This window comes from Ascaphus truei, chromosome 1 (genome assembly GCF_040206685.1).
Source record: "Ascaphus truei isolate aAscTru1 chromosome 1, aAscTru1.hap1, whole genome shotgun sequence".
Taxonomy (NCBI): Eukaryota; Metazoa; Chordata; class Amphibia; order Anura; family Ascaphidae; genus Ascaphus; species Ascaphus truei.
In genome coordinates, this window is record NC_134483.1 from 34,708,205 (window position 1) to 34,726,852 (window position 18,648).

Genomic DNA, 18,648 nt, shown 5'->3' on the forward strand with positions numbered 1-18,648 from the left:
GGGGATTGCTGCTCTAAGCAATTTTAAGAAAATAACAAAATGGTGGCCATCTTTAAAAATCCCCAGATTTTTTCCAAAATAGGCCTCCATGCAAAATGGTTGAGCAACTAAGCAAATGGGAAACTGAACTTGTACACAAAAAAAAAACGATGAGTCACGTGGAACATTTGCCTCTGTATAACATGTAAAATGTCTGCATAACCAACACAATGTGAAGTGCAAAAAACTGTCAACTGTTCCAAGATTGGATATCTGCATCTTAATAAAAGACACTTGTTATTACAGATATAACACACATTCTACTCTGTTTGCTGCAGATTATTTTCATCGAACAAAATGGTCTTCTCTGGGTTCAATAGTTTGCAACTGAAGCATTTCGGGAACATGTCCAGATTTGAATTTGTATATTTATCTTGCTTAGTAGGTAACAAAAACAAACTTGCTTGGGCCACAAGCAAAAAAAAAAAAAATTAGGACACGAGTGGAAAACTCCAATCCTCAAGTGCCACCCTTCAGTTTTTGACTGAACCACCTGTGCTGAAGCAGGGATATATCCTGAAATCCTGACCTGTTGGTGACCCTTGAGGACTGGAGTTTGCCACCCCTGACCTAAAATGTGCCCCTTCTGTTTTCTAAATCCTCCTTTCCCAAGCCAGAGAAAAGAGCCTTTCAGAGGCCTTCCCCAACTTCACACTGGGGGACATTACGATACTCCCTACTCGGCTTGGTACTAATAACCCAATTAATGTGCGACTCCAAGTGTTACAGGAAGGACACGCGATCTATTACAGAGACGCAGAGAGAAGCCGAGGAGCCAAAACACTGTACAGGAAATGCTAGAGAAATTGCCATACAAGCAAAAATGCACTTCAAGGCTTAAGTGAACTCGCTTGAACAATTAGTCTGTTATGAAGACTGCATTAACCACTAGTACAGGGAACGTCCCAAACGTCAGCAGGCAAGATTCATGAGGTGGCACCTGACCAAAAGCACCGGCACCAGATATTGGTTTAGCTTTGACCACAAAGCCGGCAGGAAAAGCGGCTTCATTAATGAAGGAAGGAAGGAAAGAGTGAGTGAATGTAAAGATGGGAAACGAATATTAAATGTGATTATGGGAATCCTTGCATTTAACCACAGAGTAGCTCTAAAAAGACTTTGCGCTGTTCTTAAACATACTGGTGAGAAAGCAAACACTGGAACATTTGAGAAAAACCCATTTAGTTGATCAATTGTAGGCCACAGTTCAAGAATTCTTTGGTTTATCCCCAGACACCCCAGCAAACTAATGGCTGCTCATGTTCTACATTCAACATATAGCAAATTATAACAATAAGAAATACTACGAACAATAAATAGCATGTTCACTTTATTTTTTAACCTGCAGGTATGCGATGTTCATCTGTTTCTATCCCTGAGATTTTTTAAAAGGCTAATCAATCTTATTTCCCTTGATCTGACACATCTATACATAGAACAGTTAAAGGTAAGCTACCAGGCTGCTCACATACATAATGCTCATGCTTACGGTCAATGCACATGAAACAATCCAGTGTGTGGTCAGTGGTGTTTATAACAGAGCAACAAATTGCCATGGGGCAGCCATCTTAAAAGTGACCCACAGTTAATAGCACTATTACTTGAAAGGGCACGGATTCAATTACCACAATGAAAAACATATTTAGTAAAACTGAACAGACTCAGGGTTATGTAATGCTATTACTGCTAAGGCAAATGACCGAGTCTAGATGGATCACCTAATTGTCAAATGCTAATTACAGTATATGGTCCATGCATAAAATTGATTTTTGAAGTGAAACTTCCTTAGTGGCGCCTCATTCGTGATGGGGCAAAAAAGAATTGTGGAGCCAGAAATGAAACGGATGTGACGTCAGTGCTGGCAGTTGAGGCCGGGCTGTGTTCTGGCTCAGCCCGACCCCAACACTGACATCACACCCGCTCCACAAATCAGATGCGGCGGCGGCGGCGATAGCCGCCGGCGCCGCTCCTAATCGCCCCCCCGAGTCCCACCCCCCTCCACACATTGTGACATATGCGACGGCGATAGCCGCCGCTCCTAACGGCCGCTGCCATGCCGCGCATGCGCAGTTGTGACGGCGCCGCTGATTCCCCGCCCGTTCCCCGCCCATTGATATGCTGCGCATGCCCGGTAGTCATGGCGACGCTCGAGACGCCATGACTCTCCTCACAGGGACACTGAAGCCCACACTGCTCCCCGGGGCTCTATGCAGGCACTGATCTCCTGCGGCCTCTCCTCCCGGTGCATGCCCCGGCCGAGGCATAGAACTGCTCCGGTAACGGGGGGGGGAGGAGGGAGTGATGAGTGCGCTGCGTCCCCCACAGCACCATCAGAAGCCTCCGAGTCGGCTCCAGCTAACGATGACACGCTTCTTCCTCTCCCCCCGCCGACACTGCCTCCATCTCCTCTGTGCCGCGATCTGGTAGGAATGGGGGGGGGGGGGGGCGGACTGCTGAAAGGGTCTGGGTGCAGGGAAAGGACAAGTGTGCTGGGGGGAGGACAAGTGTGCTGGGGAGAGTCAGGAGAGAGGGGGGCAGGACACACACACACATACATACACACTGACACATACACACATACTGACTCACATACACACACTGATTCACACACACACACACACATACACACTGACTGACACACACACACACACACTGACACACACCCCCACACACTGACTGACCCCCCCCACACACACTGACTGACCCCACCCACCCACCCCCCCCACACACTGACTGACCCACCCCCCCCCACACACACACTGACTGACCCACCCCCCCCCACACACACACTGACTGACCCACCCACCCCCCCACACACACACACTGACCCACCCACCCCCCCCACACACTGACTGACCCCCCCACACACTGACTGACCCCCCCCCACCACACACTGACTGACCCCCCCACACACTGACTGACCCACCCACCCCCCCCCACACACTGACTGAAACCACCCACCCCCCCCACACACTGACTGAAACCACCCACCCCCCCCACACACTGACTGACCCCCCCCACACACACTGACTGACCCACACCCCCCCACACACTGACTGACCCCCCCACAACTCCCCCCACACACTGACTGACCCACCCACCCCCACACACTGACTGACCCACCCACACACCCCCCCCACACACTGACTGACCCACCCACACCCCCCCCCACACTGACTGACCCACACCCCCCCACTGACTGACTGACCTCCCCGCACACTGTCTGACTGACCCCCGCACACTGACTGACTGACCCACCCACACCTCCCCGCACACTGACTGACTGACCCACCCACACCTCCCCGCACACTGACTGACTGACCCACCCACCCACACCTCCCCGCACACTGACTGACTGACCCACCCACCCACACCTCCCCGCACACTGACTGACTGACCCACCCACACCTCCCCGCACACTGACTGACTGACCCACCCACACCTCCCCGCACACTGACTGACTGACCCACCCCTCCCCGCACACTGACTGACTCACCCACACCTCCCCGCACACTGACTGACTGACCCACCCCTCCCCGCACACTGACTGACTCACCCACCCCTCCCCGCACACTGACTGACTCACCCACACACCCCCGCACACTCTGACCCACCCACACACCCCCACACACTGACTGACACACACACTGACTGACACACACACTGACTGACACACACACTGACTTACACATACACACTGACTGACACACACACACACACACACACACACACACACACACACACACTGACTGACTGACTGACATACAGACACACACACACACTGACTGACTGACTGACGTACACACACACTGACACACATACACACAAGGAATTCACACTTAGTGCAAATAGCTAATACATGGGATGTGTGCCGAGCACGCGCATTCTAAGTCAAATTTATTTGCGTTTTGTAAATGAAATTGTATTTTGATTTTTAATTAAAACATCACCAACACAAATACAATTTCTGTGATAAAAGTCAAAGAAGTTTCACTTACTATGCGCGTGCTCAGCACACACAGCTTTTTTTTTTTCTTTTAGTGCAAGTCCTTGCCCAGTACAGGGTACAATGTAATATGTGGTGCCCAAGAAACCGGACGATAAAGTGATATGACTAAAGTCACTGGGATTCAAAGCAGATTCATCCACCTTAATGTTGTAACCACTACGCTACTTCATCATATGCCCATATCTCTGTGAAAACATCCATTAGTGATGCGGTTTGTGTAGATTTAAAGCTATTAGAAGATGCAACAAACTACAGTAAACCGTGTTTACGGAAAATCAAAAAAAATATTCCAATTGCATTGATATGTGGATTTGCCATATTGATATTCTAATTCTTTGGAGTGGAACACAAAAACAGTTTGAAGAATCTGTACATGTATTGTCATTACCCAGAATCCCTTGCTGCAGTGGGAAGCACTGTTTGCTAAACAATAATGGGGAAAGACAGGGTTGCAGACCTGTCCGAGACATGCAAATGCACCACCAGTGGTATTTTTATGTACTGTACATGTGTTAAAAACCAACGATTTCAATCACATGTGTTAAAAACCAACGATTTCAATCTAGAAGTGACTTCGGAAATGAATGAATCAAAGAGGACCTTTCTAGATCTGACAATTGAGGCTAAACTGGGCAACATCCACTTTTTTCCATTAAAAAAAAAACTGCTACAACTAGTTTGCTGCCTGCTACAAGTTTACACCTGAAACGCCTCATAAATGGTATCTAGGCGTTCAGAGAAACTGTTCTACACGTACAGAATTTAAAGTGCAGGTGGATGAACTAAAAACAATGATTCCTAAATGGAGGATATAGCATGCGGATCTAAAAAAAAATAATAATCTATTCCATTGTGCACTGAATATTAACAGGGAAGATGTATTGAAAATAAAAGGAGAACATACACGTCTACAAATTATGAGATGTAAGTGGTAGAAAATAAAACAAATATTTAACAAAAAAAACATTGGAATCTCTTTCTCAATGATCAAAGCTTGGAAAAAGTATTCAAGTATTACCATCACAACCAAGCATCACAAATATAAAGTTTGATGCCTAAAAGCCATCTTGGTTCATAGCCATTTCTCACAGCCAGAACATAAAACATGGCTCATCACCTACAGCAGGCCATTTCAGATTTGGAACATGCAACGCCTGCAAACACAGAACGTTCACAGAAAGTTTTTGGAATAAAGATAAAAATCAAGGCAATATCAAAAAGAATTTCACGATAAGTAATTTTGCTAAGTTGCCGATTGATCCTTTCTCGTGATCGATCAGTGAAGATTCGACTTGGGGGTTCACTAAATGGTGCAGCGGAAGAGGCCCAAAGATGTGAAGTTGTGTGGGGAAGATCATGTGACCAGGCAGTCACTAGATACAATTGGTGCACTGCTAGAGAGAGGGAAGGGCTCAAAAAGGGGGTGTGCTAGAGCCCGTTACAGAAGAGGGCGGTGAGACTTTGTAAATGGCTGCACTAGAAAGAAAAATGCTTGTTATATTATAAATGTAATTGAGTTGGGTTTTTTTTTAAAAATGCTACATGTATTTTCTCATAGTACAGAACTTTTTTTTTTAACCATGTAGAATATTGCTTGGTTTGCAGCTTTAACATCTTTTGATAAAATCACTGCCTTACTGTATATGAGAATATCTATTACGCTTATAATTCATAAACTAAAGTAGATGCCAGCGACTATAACTCTCCCAAGTAGAAACAACATAAATAAAATATCACAGAAAATCTGTTTCACATGTAAATGGTTTGAATAGAAGACATTATAGTTACCAAGCGTCTCTAGGTTACCATGACAAGTCGCTGGTGTAAATATTCTGAAGCAAGATCACAGCAGCACTCCCTTGAGAAAGCTCCAATTGGAGTGAAACGTGCATTGGGGTGTATTGCAGGTGACTTCAGACATCACGGTGGCCGGGAGTAATACAGGGAACAAGGCAGTGTTTGTAGACACTCGTGAAGACTGCAGATTTATCCTACAAAGATTCGCTTTATTTATCAATATTCTGGGATTTTCATCCAACGTATGAATTATGCACCGGGTACATTGGGACAAAATCAGACATCGGTATTAGAACCAGTCGTGAACTATTATAGGAATGGACTTGGCTTTCATCTCAGCCAGGTTCCTCCTATATGTGTACTAAAAACATTGCATCTCCATACATAGTATTAGAGGACGATTTTGGCTATCTGCAGACACTTGTGCAGCGTATAAACACATCCTAAAAAAGTACTTTACAATAGAGGGTCATACAGGCTTATACTTTTGCCAGCCCAGTTCTTTAGGAAATGCCTGTCAACTTTTAACCTGTGTTAGACATTTGTCCATATATTAAATACACTGTAAAATTAACTATACTGGTCACCGATACCCACTACCTTTGTAAATATTCCCCCCTCCCCTCAAGATTTCCAGTCATATTTTACACTATTTTATGAATATTTGATTAAATGTTATGTTTTAAGTATCTTAATTTTCACACTCAGTAATTAGGTTACATGTTTATAGACGGTCCTGAATAATTAATCATAGTGTGCCTTGGGGTTTATTTCCCCAGCTTTGTGGTTTGTTTGAATGATACACCTTTTGTGTAGCACCTTTTGAATTGATCTAGAGCAGTCACACTCCTAGAACTAAAACTACAGTAGGAAGACAATGTTGTAGGTTATATAGTCGACGATATTTCTCCACTTGCTTTATTTGACAGGTTCATGAACATAAATCTAAGTTGTATGTGAAAGAGCAGGAAAGGAATAGCATTCCGGCGTACTGTAGATCAAGTACTTGAAGGACTTATTCCAATGAACTATACGACTTGCAAGAGCGCCACCTTGTGTTTTCCTATAACCCTGCACTCAACAACTCAAAGCAAGACGAGGGCCGCCTGTTAAACAATTAAAGGATTGTAATCATCAGCGACAGCAGACACCATCATTAACAATGTACTGCTAATTTGGTTAAGAAGACTGGATTAATGGCACTAACCGGCTAATGATTTACGATGCACAATACACGATGCACAGTAATACAATGAGAACACCGGTTTAAAACGTTCAAATTAAAGTACTCTGTGTGAAGTCAAAGATTGGTGGGGTAGCCTTGTTGGTCCTTTCTTCCATTTAGTAAAATACTAAAGGAGGAAAGAGGAGTAGGTAGTGCGATACCTTATTGGACCAGCAGCTAGTTAATGTGTTACAGGCTTTCAGAGCTCTTAGGGTTGTTCATCGTAATCCTGATGAAGATAACGGAGGATACCTGATGCAGTGCTCCCCCAAGAGGTTCAAAAGTTAGGAACGTATCAACTGTGTGTGGGGCAAATAAAAGATCTCACACTACCCACTGCTTCGTTAGCATCATTCGTGTGAAACTGGATATATATATATATATATACAGTATATATATGGATATATTTCTGATGCGCCTAAAGTTTTAGCAGTAGTAAACAGACAATGGGTCATAATCCTAAAGTGAAGAAACAGTTTTCAGTCTTGGCAACCCTTACTGTAGGACGCATTCATTTAAATTGAATTTAAGATGTACTAAGTTTTGTAACTTCAGGTTTAAGCGTCAGTAAGCATATTTGGGACAAAAGAGGTAATCTTTTAATAAAACAAGTCTTTACTTACACAATATGGAACATAATACAAACAATGGGGCTTTGCATATACCAATTTGGGTTTCAAGTCTGCTAACAATGCTTCCCTATCCCATGAGTGAATTTCTTACTGATTAATAGTGCACATAACAAAGAATCTCCCGTGATCCATCCATCCGTACGAAATGTGTTCAATATCTCCACCAATATTTTTAGCAAAGTATTCTCAAGACTTAGACTACATAGGATTTATTGCAAAATGGGACAGGCTCCCAATAACACATGAAGAATTATACATTTGGTACAAAAAGCTAATTATTCTAAAATCGCAACAATGCTCTTAATGCTTGATGTAAAAAAAGGATTGTAACAGGGTAAACTGTATGCACCTGTTTGATACTGTAACCTCCATATCCAATGCCCGCACCCCTCCCCCACCCTCCCCCCACCAAGGGAGATTTGTTCTTCCCAGATAAGTGCCAAATGCCCCCTTGGGTCATGGTGCATTACCTGTAGGTTTACAGCAGTTTGAGCACTCTGTGGATGGTATAGGAGATTCAACAGGACATGATCTTAGCAGTTAGCTCTTTCACTGCAGCGCCTCCAGCTTGCAGGGATTCTGTCAGGGACAAGAGTCCTCCCCATAAACCCTCCTTTACCAGGAACACACAGTAGGCAGTTGACGGTACAACTGTGTTTAATGAGATAGTCCAGCCACTCCATCCTCGTCCACTGGACTGAACCCAATGGGCTTGAGGCCCCAAGAGCCCATTCTTAGCCCCCTCACCCCCTGATGGGTTGAGGTGGAGTAGCTCCCACTCAGAGGGAGTGCCAACTTTTATATCTGGGGAGGGGTTTGTAACCCTGCCCCATAACAAGGCAGGTTCAAGTACTGACAAGCATCACACCACTGGCATGTAACCCAGTCAGTACCCTCACAGGTATGACACTCCATCTGCCGGGAGACCTGCACCTGGATAGAGTAACATTGTATCTATCCAGGCTGCAACAGCAATCTCGGGGCAGATAATGTGGACGGCAGTTATGGCAGTATGGGATGGCACAGACTTATCATGGATCGGCTTAACAGCAGCCATCTCCGCGACCGGAGCAACAAAAGTATCCCGAGTCCCAACCTGATCGGTAGTAAAATAGGACAGATCCAGTTGGACCTTCTCTTTGTTGGCAGCAAGGTAGCGCGAACGGAGTAGATCATTTATCTGCCCACGGCCCCGAGCTGCTGCCGACATCATACAGTCCTTGTCAAGGCCTCCCAGGCCCACAAAGTTTGGGGACCACAGCCTCAACGATGACCTCAGCCACCAAAGTGTCTCCTTCTAGCTTCCGTTCCCGGCACTGCAATAGAAAGGGATCCACGACAGCAGTACTCACATGAGCAGGGGCCTTCGGATCCACCCGGCCAGACGAATCGTCTGGGTTAAAAACCTTTGGCAGCGCCGGTGGAGTCGTTGGGGCAATCACGGAATTAGTACCAGCCAGTACTGTAGAATATCATATCATATCAATCTGCGGGGCCGAAGCACCTCCACAGGCCTGTTCACAGAGCAAGAACGCCGCCAGCCACTCGGAGGCAGCCATGTACGCGGCTGCTCGAACCCGGCCTGCTGTACCTCTTTGCACCGCTGTAGGAATTGGCTGGTGGTCGCGTGTTCCTCCGCCCAGGTCGGATCGACGTCCTGGATCACCACACCGGGATAGATGTCCGGCTCCTATGTGGAGTAAACGGCTGGCAAACCAGGAACGATAGAGGCACCGTCCGGTACCTCTATGATGGAAGCACCCTCGCCGATCTTCTGTCCGGAAGCTGGATCACCGGACATCTCCCGCTGGGAACTGGCCACCGGAGGCGGGGTAGATATAATCCAGCAGTACTCCCCCAGGCAGCAACTTGCATCCTCGAGGGCACGGCTTTGCGTCGACTTCACCCTGGAGAAAGAGAAGGACTCGGGGCCTCTCACACCGGCAGGCGTGGAAGCAGGCAAGTTCTCCTTTGTTTCCGCAAGTTCACCAGGGCTAGACAAACAGCTCTCATTTCTGCCCACGGCTCCGAGGGATCCCGCTCCAGAGTCAACACTCACGGCACAGTATTCCCCACAATAGCCAAAGTCCCGGCAAGGCCGCTCCAACTGAAAAGATCAAAGACCATCCCCACAGTCTGGTGTAGCCTGGCTTGAATATTTTCTTGCTAGTGTGAGTAGCTTCGGAGTCAGGAGTACAGGCTCCACAACACCCCCAGGTTTAGGTTAATTAATTATTTGGATGTCACTTTATTCATTGACACAACAGGCACTATTCAAACTGACATTTTTAGGAAGCCTAGCAAATAGCAGTCATCCTAAATCATTGATTCGGAGTATACCTAGGGCCCAATTTCTCCGTCTGAGGCGACTTTGTTCAAGCGATGATTTATTTGAGCAACAAGAACTAAAAAATAGATTTGTTCAAAGGAGATACAAACAAGATGATATTGAGGAAGCATATATGTGTGCTCAGTCTTCCAATAGGACGGAGTTGTTATCACAGTCGTCTGTGAGGTCTACGAGAGATCAGAAATTGGATAGGGGGGCATCCCCTCTTTTTGTCACCCAGTTTAGTCGGCAGGCAGAACAGATATGTTCTATCTTCTATAAACATTGGGGGACCCTTACTCTTGACAGAGACCTATTTAGTTCAGTCAACCAGGGTCCAGCCATTACCTTTAGGAAAGCCAAATCCTTATCAAGCTATCTTTCTCCTAGTTTAATTCTACAGAGATAAATAGATCAAATAAGATAGGAGGTTTCTTTAAATGTGGTAGATGTATTTGTTGTTATGCGAAACCTATTAAATGTATTGAGACCATTTATTCTAAAAAGAATTATAGGATCCCATCCTTTATTAACTGTGATTCACAATTTGTAATATATTATCTTACTTGTGGCTGTGGCAAAGGTTATGTTGGCCGTACCATGCGTCCTGTCAAAAACAGGATTATGGAACATATTCGGTCTATAAAAAGAAAAGACTTGGTGTTACCTGTTTCTAAATATTTCCCTGATTGCCCTTCAGGTAGTTTATCAAGTTTTCAGTTTTCAGCAGTGGAGTTGGTTTCTACTGTATGCCTGTGAGAGGTGGTGATAGATTAAAACTGCTCAATCAATGCAAGATGTTTTGGATCCATTCCTTGGATACATTGTTCCCTTTAGGAATTAATACAGAATCGGATCTTAAACATTTTCTTTGAATCTGCTTGTCATATGCCTATTTTAGGATGATACTGATTAGACTATTATAACATTAAGTCCATTAGATCTGATATGGTTCTCTGTCGCCCTTTGGTGGGTTTTTTCCTGTTTGAGTAGAGTTATGCATTTTTTCACGTATATGTGTATGACTCTAAAAATATTTTCATTCAAACAGTTTCTGATAGTTGATACTTTCATTCATTTTTTCTAGCATTGTTCTTTACAGGCGTTTAGACTATCTTAAATCAGGAGAGGTATTCAACTTCAGGATTAGATGATTTAAGGTGTCCTGAGTTGATATAAACCCGATTATACTCTAATATGTTATATTGATTTATGGTTAATCAGTTACATATACTGATATCGGTTACCACTAATTTTTTGTTTAGTTTTTACGCTTTTTTTTTATGGTTCCACAGATGATATGTATGTGTTTATTGTTGTTTTGATTTTGTTGGTCTTTTTAACATGTTTCTATAAATGTATATTATGTCTTTGTGGTTCCTTACCTTCTGAGTGTTACGTCTCTTCCCTGTGTTTCACTTTCACAGGGGATTTGTGTCCAGGGGGATTGATTTACCTGGGCACAGATAAGCGGTGCTTTCTGGGGGGGGAGCTATAAAGAGTCTGATCAAGACCATTGAAACTACTCTTTGATAAAGCGCCCCTGGCGAGAAACGCGTTAGAGGTTTCCCTTTTTAATTACAATACATTTTTGTTATTTTTTCATTGGCCTCCAGTTCTCTTCCTTTTTTGCTGTGCTCCTAGTTTCTCTCCCATCTCATTAGGTTTATACGGGTCTGCTCAGAGCTCTTCGGACTCTGTTTCAGGTATGGTATGTCACACAGCGGGGCAACGAGAGGCAAATTCCAGCTCTTCTCCCAAAAAGGTCACAAATGGGGCATATTAGGTGCAGAAAATTCTCCCCATCATCCTATATTAATAGGAGGCCCCCGGGCAGCTCGAATCTCTAGCCTGATGGTTTAGCCATGATATCAATTGAGAAGTCAGGAGCAATTCAGAAACAGGTCTCTTGTGGTTGACTTCCACGTGCCTGTGGCTGGTACTCACCGTATCCCGCTACATCCCACAGGCGGACAGTTGGCTCCTCAACGCCTCCCTCTGGTGGATTCGATAGTCCCAGGCAGCAATGGAGGGGCGCGGCTACGGCCTTCGCACCAAGCCCAGATATTTCGCAGAAATGAAAGCTTGCATCTTGCCAAGCGGTTCTCCGCTTTAGGCGGGAACCGCTTATAGTTCAGCAGTTTCAGAGAAAGCACATGCTGCAGCTACAGGTAAACCCAGTTATAGCGCGGTCCTCGGGGTCCACCTCGAGACCACCGCATTAGTAACGGGGGCGCGCTAATTTTTTTTAAAAATGGCCGCCGCGCGCCTGATCGGGAGGGAGTGAGGAGGGAAGGAAGGAAGAGGTGTCCGGAAGCCCTACAGCAGGCCTGCACAACATGCGGGCCGTCTGGCCTCTCTGTGCGGCCCGCGATGACTCTGGCCGGGCGCCAGTTAGTTAAATAAATTTTTTAAAAAAAGTTTAAAAAAATGGCGGCGATTCATCCCTCCTCCCTCCCAGCCCCCTCCCAGCCCTCTCCCTTCTCCCTCCCAGCCCCCTCCCTCTGCCTCCCAGCAACCTCCCTCTGCCTCCCAGCAACCTCCCTCTGCCTCCCAGCCCCCAGGTTTGGCGGTGCGCGGGGGCAGCAGCAGCCGTGTTTTTTTTTTTCTTCCATAGCAGGCTGCCGGGGAGGTCAGAGCATGCCGGGGGCGGGGCTTAGTACCGGGGAGAGAGGATGTGTTGAGCTGATCTAAGAGGTGTGTGTGTGAAAAACGGGCTGGTGGGGGGTAGACTGCTGACATGCGAGGGGGGGGTGGGCTGCTGACATGTGAGTGTATTGTGTGTGCAGTGTGCAGTGAGAGTGTGTGCAGTGTGCAGTGAGAGTGTGTGCAGTGTGCAGTGAGAGTGTGTGCAGTGTGCAGTGAGAGTGTGTGCAGTGTGAGTGTGTGCAGTGTGAGTGTGTGCAGTGAGAGTGTGTGCAGTGAGAGTGTGTGCAGTGAGAGTGTGTGCAGTAAGAGTGTGTGCAGTGAGAGTGTGTGCAGTGAGAGTGTGTGCAGTGAGAGTGTGTGCAGTGAGAGTGTGTGCAGTGAGAGTGTGTGCAGTGAGAGTGTGTGCAGTGTGCAGAGAGAGTGTGTGCAGTGTGCAGAGAGAGTGTGTGCAGTGTGCAGAGAGAGTGTGTGCAGTGTGCAGAGAGAGTGTGTGCAGTGTGCAGAGAGAGTGTGTGCAGTGTGCAGAGAGAGTGTGTGCAGTGTGCAGAGAGAGTGTGTGCAGTGTGCAGAGAGAGTGTGTGCAGTGTGCAGAGAGTGTGTGCAGTGTGCAGAGAGAGTGTGTGCAGTGTGCAGAGAGAGTGTGTGCAGTGTGCAGAGAGAGTGTGTGCAGTGTGCAGAGAGAGTGTGTGCAGTGTGCAGAGAGAGTGTGTGCAGTGTGCAGAGAGAGTGTGTGCAGTGAGTGTGTGCAGTGTGCAGTGAGAGTGTGTGCAGTGTGCAGTGAGAGTGTGTGCAGTGTGCGTGTGTGCAGTGTGCAGTGAGAGTGTGTGCAGTGTGCAGTGAGAGTGTGTGCAGTGAGAGTGTGTGCAGTGTGCAGTGAGAGTGTGTGCAGTGTGCAGTGAGAGTGTGTGCAGTGTGCAGTGAGAGTGTGTGCAGTGTGCAGTGAGAGTGTGTGCAGTGTGCAGTGAGAGTGTGTGCAGTGTGCAGTGAGAGTGTGTGCAGTGAGAGTGTGTGCAGTGAGCGTGTGTGCAGTGAGAGTGTGTGCAGTGAGAGTGTGTGCAGTGAGAGTGTGTGCAGTGAGAGTGTGTGCAATGAGAGTGTGTGCAATGAGAGTGTGTGCAATGAGAGTGTGTGCAATGAGAGTGTGTGCAATGAGAGTGTGTGCAATGAGAGTGTGTGCAATGAGAGTGTGTGCAATGAGAGTGTGTGCAGTGTGCGCAGCGTGTGCAGTGTGTGCAGTGCGTGCAGTTAGAGTGTGTGCAGTGGTGCAGTGAGAGTGAGTGCTGGGAGTGTGTGCAGTGTGTAGTGTAGTGTGTGTGCAGTGTAGAGTGTGTGCAGTGAGTGCTGGGAGTGGGTGCAGTGTGCAAAAAAAAAATTAAAAAATTTTTTTAAATTAACTTTTTTTTTTTTTAAACGGGAGCCACGTGAAAACCGCGTTATCGCGGTATAACGGGGTTTACCTGTACTTGTTTGGGTGTTCCGGACCCAGACTTCAGATCCACACCTAGAATACTACACATGCCCCGCAGAACAGTAGTTGGGGGTCACGCTAACGTTGCCATCTTTGGGGGCTCTGGTCCCGGACCAGAGATAGACACCCGGCCATCCCCACGTGCCCCCGGCTGATACGGTGGTTTTCAAACACCTCACAACCCTTTTGAACAAGTAGAAAGGGCATGGCTCTGATACGGTGGTTTTCAAGCACCTCAATATAGCATTCCCTCCAAATGTACAGCGGCGTAAGCTCCACTCCCACCTCAATTGGCTCGGATACGGTGAGTGCCCCCATTCACTTCAGGCAGTCCTGTTGCTTTGCATCTCAGCAGCACCTCCAAATGTAACCCCCTTATCCAACCTTCCCCCCCGCACCCCCACCCCCCCTTCCAGGGATATCTGTTCTTCCAGGATAAGAGCAATATGCCCCCGTGTCATGGTTTACAGCAATCTGTGCGCTCCGTGGATGGTATAGGAGATTCAACAGGACCTTAGAAGTTAGCTCTCTCAGTGCAGCACCTTCAGCTTGCAGGGATCCTGTCAGGGACAAGTGTCCTGCCCACAAACACTCCTTTACCAGGAACACACAGAAGGCAGGTGATGGTACAACTGTGTTTATTTAAATAGTCAGTCACTCAATCATCATCCTCCTTCCCTGGTCTGAACCCAAGGGGCTTGAGGCCCCAAGAGCCCATCCTTGGTCCCCTCACCCCCTGATGTGAGGTGGAGTAGCTCCCACTCCTCAGAGGGAAAAAACACACCATTTAGTGGAGTACCAACGTTTATACCTGGGGAGGGGTTTGTAACCCTGCCCTATAACAAGGCAGGTCCAAGTACTGACAGGCATCCCACCACTGGGATGTGACCCAGTCAGTACCCTCCCAGGTATGACACTCCACCTGCCGGGAGACCTGCACATGGATAGGGTAACTTTGTATCTATCCAGGTTGCAACTGCAATCTAAGCCCTGTGCAGGAAGAGTTTAACCCCAACACTGCCTGTTCTTATCAGACTTATAGTGTTTAGGCCAGTGGAAAGGCTATAGCCAGGGGCACTATGCTACAATACATTGCAAGAATATGACCTAAATGGAAATTGCTTCATGCAAGAAGCAGCTCTGTATTTTGTTAAGAGTCTGTCCAAATAAAAAAGGGGACGAGATCAGGGTACCCCCCTCCCCCCATCACCATTTCCACTGAACCACGATCTATAACAAATCACAGACAACAAAATATTTTTGGTTTTACTATTAGCAGAAGTCAATTTGCAGATCTTTTATTGACTGTGACCGTAACTCTAAAGTTTACGTGGAAGCCAATATTACCAGAATTACCCTAAACCGCAATACCCTACATCAACCAAATGACCCAAATTTGTATACAACTCGCTCAAGGAGATTTGGATTGGCAGAATGTATTCAGATAAAATGACCAGCTTCCCAAAAATACTACTTATTTCGGACTCTATGCCAGTTAACTCTTTAAAAGGTCTCCTTTATTTGGTCCTATAATCAAGAGTAAATAAATACACATTTTATTCTGTCTAAAAGACGACTAAAGACAGGGGACTGTTACTGCCCTATCCCTATTGCAACTATAAAGCTGCCCAGATAACACAAATGATACAATGGCAGGTGTCTCCCAAAAAACTAGGGGAGCCAAAAAAGAAGAATGCTATGTAGGCTCCTTAAATATAGACTTGTCACTCTGGGTCCCAAAAGAAGCTCTGTCCAACCAGATTATGGTCCACTCTTTGCAAATAAGAGATTGTCAAATTCAAATATAAAAACTTATGACAACATACAGTCGTCATGTTCCCACTGTTCAGTCCTAGGTCTAAATTTTAATCAAGCTCATTTTTGTGAAAACAGAAAGGGAGGGGGAGGGGGATTAGGAAAATCAGAGATTTACTAACAGGAAAACAAATGAAATCCTTTGTGGATCTGATAGAACCGAGGTGGGCAACCCTATCGCCATTCGCCACATGTGGCAAATTTAATACTGATCTAGTCTAGCCCTATATTCCCCTCCAAGAACTCTGTTCTGTTTCCTGCTCTGCATAGCTATGCAGACCCCATGCGGAGAAGCACTCCGCTGTCAATCTGCTTGTCTCACCTTCACAGCACTGCATCCGGGGGGGGGGAAGCTGCTCCGTTTCCCTGACTGAACAATTTGTTGGTTCCCTCTGTCCTGTCTCCCCTCCTTGCTCGCTCTGCTAAACTGCCCCTCCCTCCTCCACTAAGCAGATTTTGGGAGCGCTCGTTCCCTCTGTCCTGTCTCCCCTCCTTGCTTGCTCTGGTAAACTTCCCCCCCTCTCCACTCAGCTGATTTTTGGTAGCGCTGGTTCCGTCTGTCCTGTCTCTCCTTCTGGCTCTGGTATGTTGGTGTTGGTGTGTGTGTGTACACAGATGTAAAAAACACGTGTGTGTGTGTGTGTGTGTGTGTGTGTGTGTGTGTGTGTGTGTGTGTGTGTGTGTGTGTGTGTGTGTGTGTGTGTGTGTGTGTGTGTGTGTGTATATATCATTAAGTTATGGTGAGTAAAAAAAGTGACAAAAACCCTCCACAGCAAAGCAAATATGCAAATGTAAACACAACTGTATGCTCATCTGCATGTCTTAGGCAGGTCTGCAACCCCGCCTTTCCCCATTATCACCCAGCACACAGCACTTACAATGCAGCAAGGGATTCTGGGAAATGACATGCAAATGAGCACACAGTGCCACTTTTTGCTTCAAAAACCATTTTTAACATGGTTTCCTATAGGCTTAAGCTTGCTGCATGGTCACAGCTTTGAGCACAGCCAGGGTTAAGGTGCATACCCAGAAAACCACCCACAGACAGCTGTTTCGACCTTAATGGGTCTCATCAGTGTGGGGTTGATTAACTGGGTATGCAAAGAAGCTAAAGGATAGGCCAACCATAATTAAGGTCAAAACAGCTGTCTGTCTGTGGGTGGTTTTCCCTTCTACGATAGAGGAACAATAGAAATATATGAAGCAGAGGGAATCCCTTTATATGCAGACCTGGAACGATATTTAGTTGAATATCTCAAAAGTACCCGACAACATACAGAAAACGTATGAAATGCGATAGTGATGGCATCTGAAATGTAGAAATAACGATCCCCATTAGATTTTCGGGAATATGGACTTGTTGGACCATCACTGCATATCTGGTGGAAAGGCTGAGGCGGTTCAGCTCTGGAAAACAGGTCTATTCATTTTATTACTGATGTTCTAGGTCCTTCACTCAGGCTACACCCATGGTCTGCCCAACAACTGCAAATATTAACCAAGAATCAACAAATTAGTTGGCGCCAAGATTTTGCGGAACAGCTTTGTGGAAGCGGCCAGCTCCATGCCGCAGAGTTATTAAAAATAACATTTGGCAGATTATTCAATTTTTTTTTAAATAATTTGCTAGTTTCACAAACAATTCTCTGAAGAGGTTCAATATTTGGGACCATTGGCTAAAAAAAATAAAAAATAAAATAAAAGCCCGGTCTACAAAAAATCCATATTAATAATATTTTAATATATCTTTTACATTTAAGCTTGTTGGGGTTTCTAAAAAAAATATATATATCTGACAACAGGGATTTGGTAGAAATGGCAAAACAGAAACCATGCGTGATCATTACAATCTAATATTTCAACATCAATGTTATTTTTAGGTGTATATACATTTTTATCACCGGTTAAATTACTGTACCTGTAATTGTACTGCTTTATGAACCTCCACTCATATACTTATATATGAAGAGTGGCATGGGGTACAGAAAATATATAAACCGTAAAAATGTAAAAGAGTTTTGCTGCATTTTTTTGTCGCATTTTTTTGCCCACTATGGATGGAAATTAAACAAGCTCCATATCTCCGTGCACATTCTGCATGCACAGTGAATGATGACTGGATTACATTTGTTTCAAAAGATATTCTCACCTGTTTGTCGGGGTGCTGAAGGTGAAAGAGAGAAGCTGGTTCCAAAAGGGGTCATTCTCAGAAATCGCCTCAGTTCCCGATAGTTTCTTTAAGTACTCGTTCTCCGAGAGCTCATGTATTGTACTGCTGTTGGCACCCATTTTTCTAGACGTTTAACAGGCCTGTTCAGAGCATCATTACTTCAGTGGGCACCTTCAAACAATAAAGAGAAGGATCGTCGATCACAGGTTAGAGGACAATGGCAACCTAAAAAATTACAACACAAATTACATAAAATCGTGGATTTTACTGAATTATAGAACAGCTGGGTTTCCCAAAACAGCCTCCTTATGACTCGTGCCGCCTTGTTTAAAATGCAATGTAATGCAGAACTTAGCCTATAGTTAAACAGAGTTTTGCCAAGTAGATACATTTTTTTTGTAATTTAACCCCTTAAGATGCATTTTCCGAGCAGACCTATTTAGTTAAAAAACGACCTTTTCTGTCGCCAATTGATATACACTGTATGTAGGATCAGCTCACATTTTAGTGACCAA

At 45.6% G+C, this 18,648-nt stretch overlaps 1 protein-coding gene across 2 annotated transcripts in view; it reads right to left on the reverse strand.

Annotated features, from left to right (window-relative positions):
• DYM (dymeclin) overlaps positions 1-18,648 on the reverse strand; it is a 516,199-nt gene that overhangs the window by 476,688 nt on the left and 20,863 nt on the right. For both annotated transcript variants that reach the window (XM_075586074.1, XM_075586063.1), the window contains exon 2: positions 18,113-18,304. In XM_075586074.1, the coding sequence (XP_075442189.1) occupies positions 18,113-18,252 (140 nt within the window). In that variant the 5' untranslated portion in view covers positions 18,253-18,304. The remainder of the gene's footprint in view (positions 1-18,112; positions 18,305-18,648) is intronic.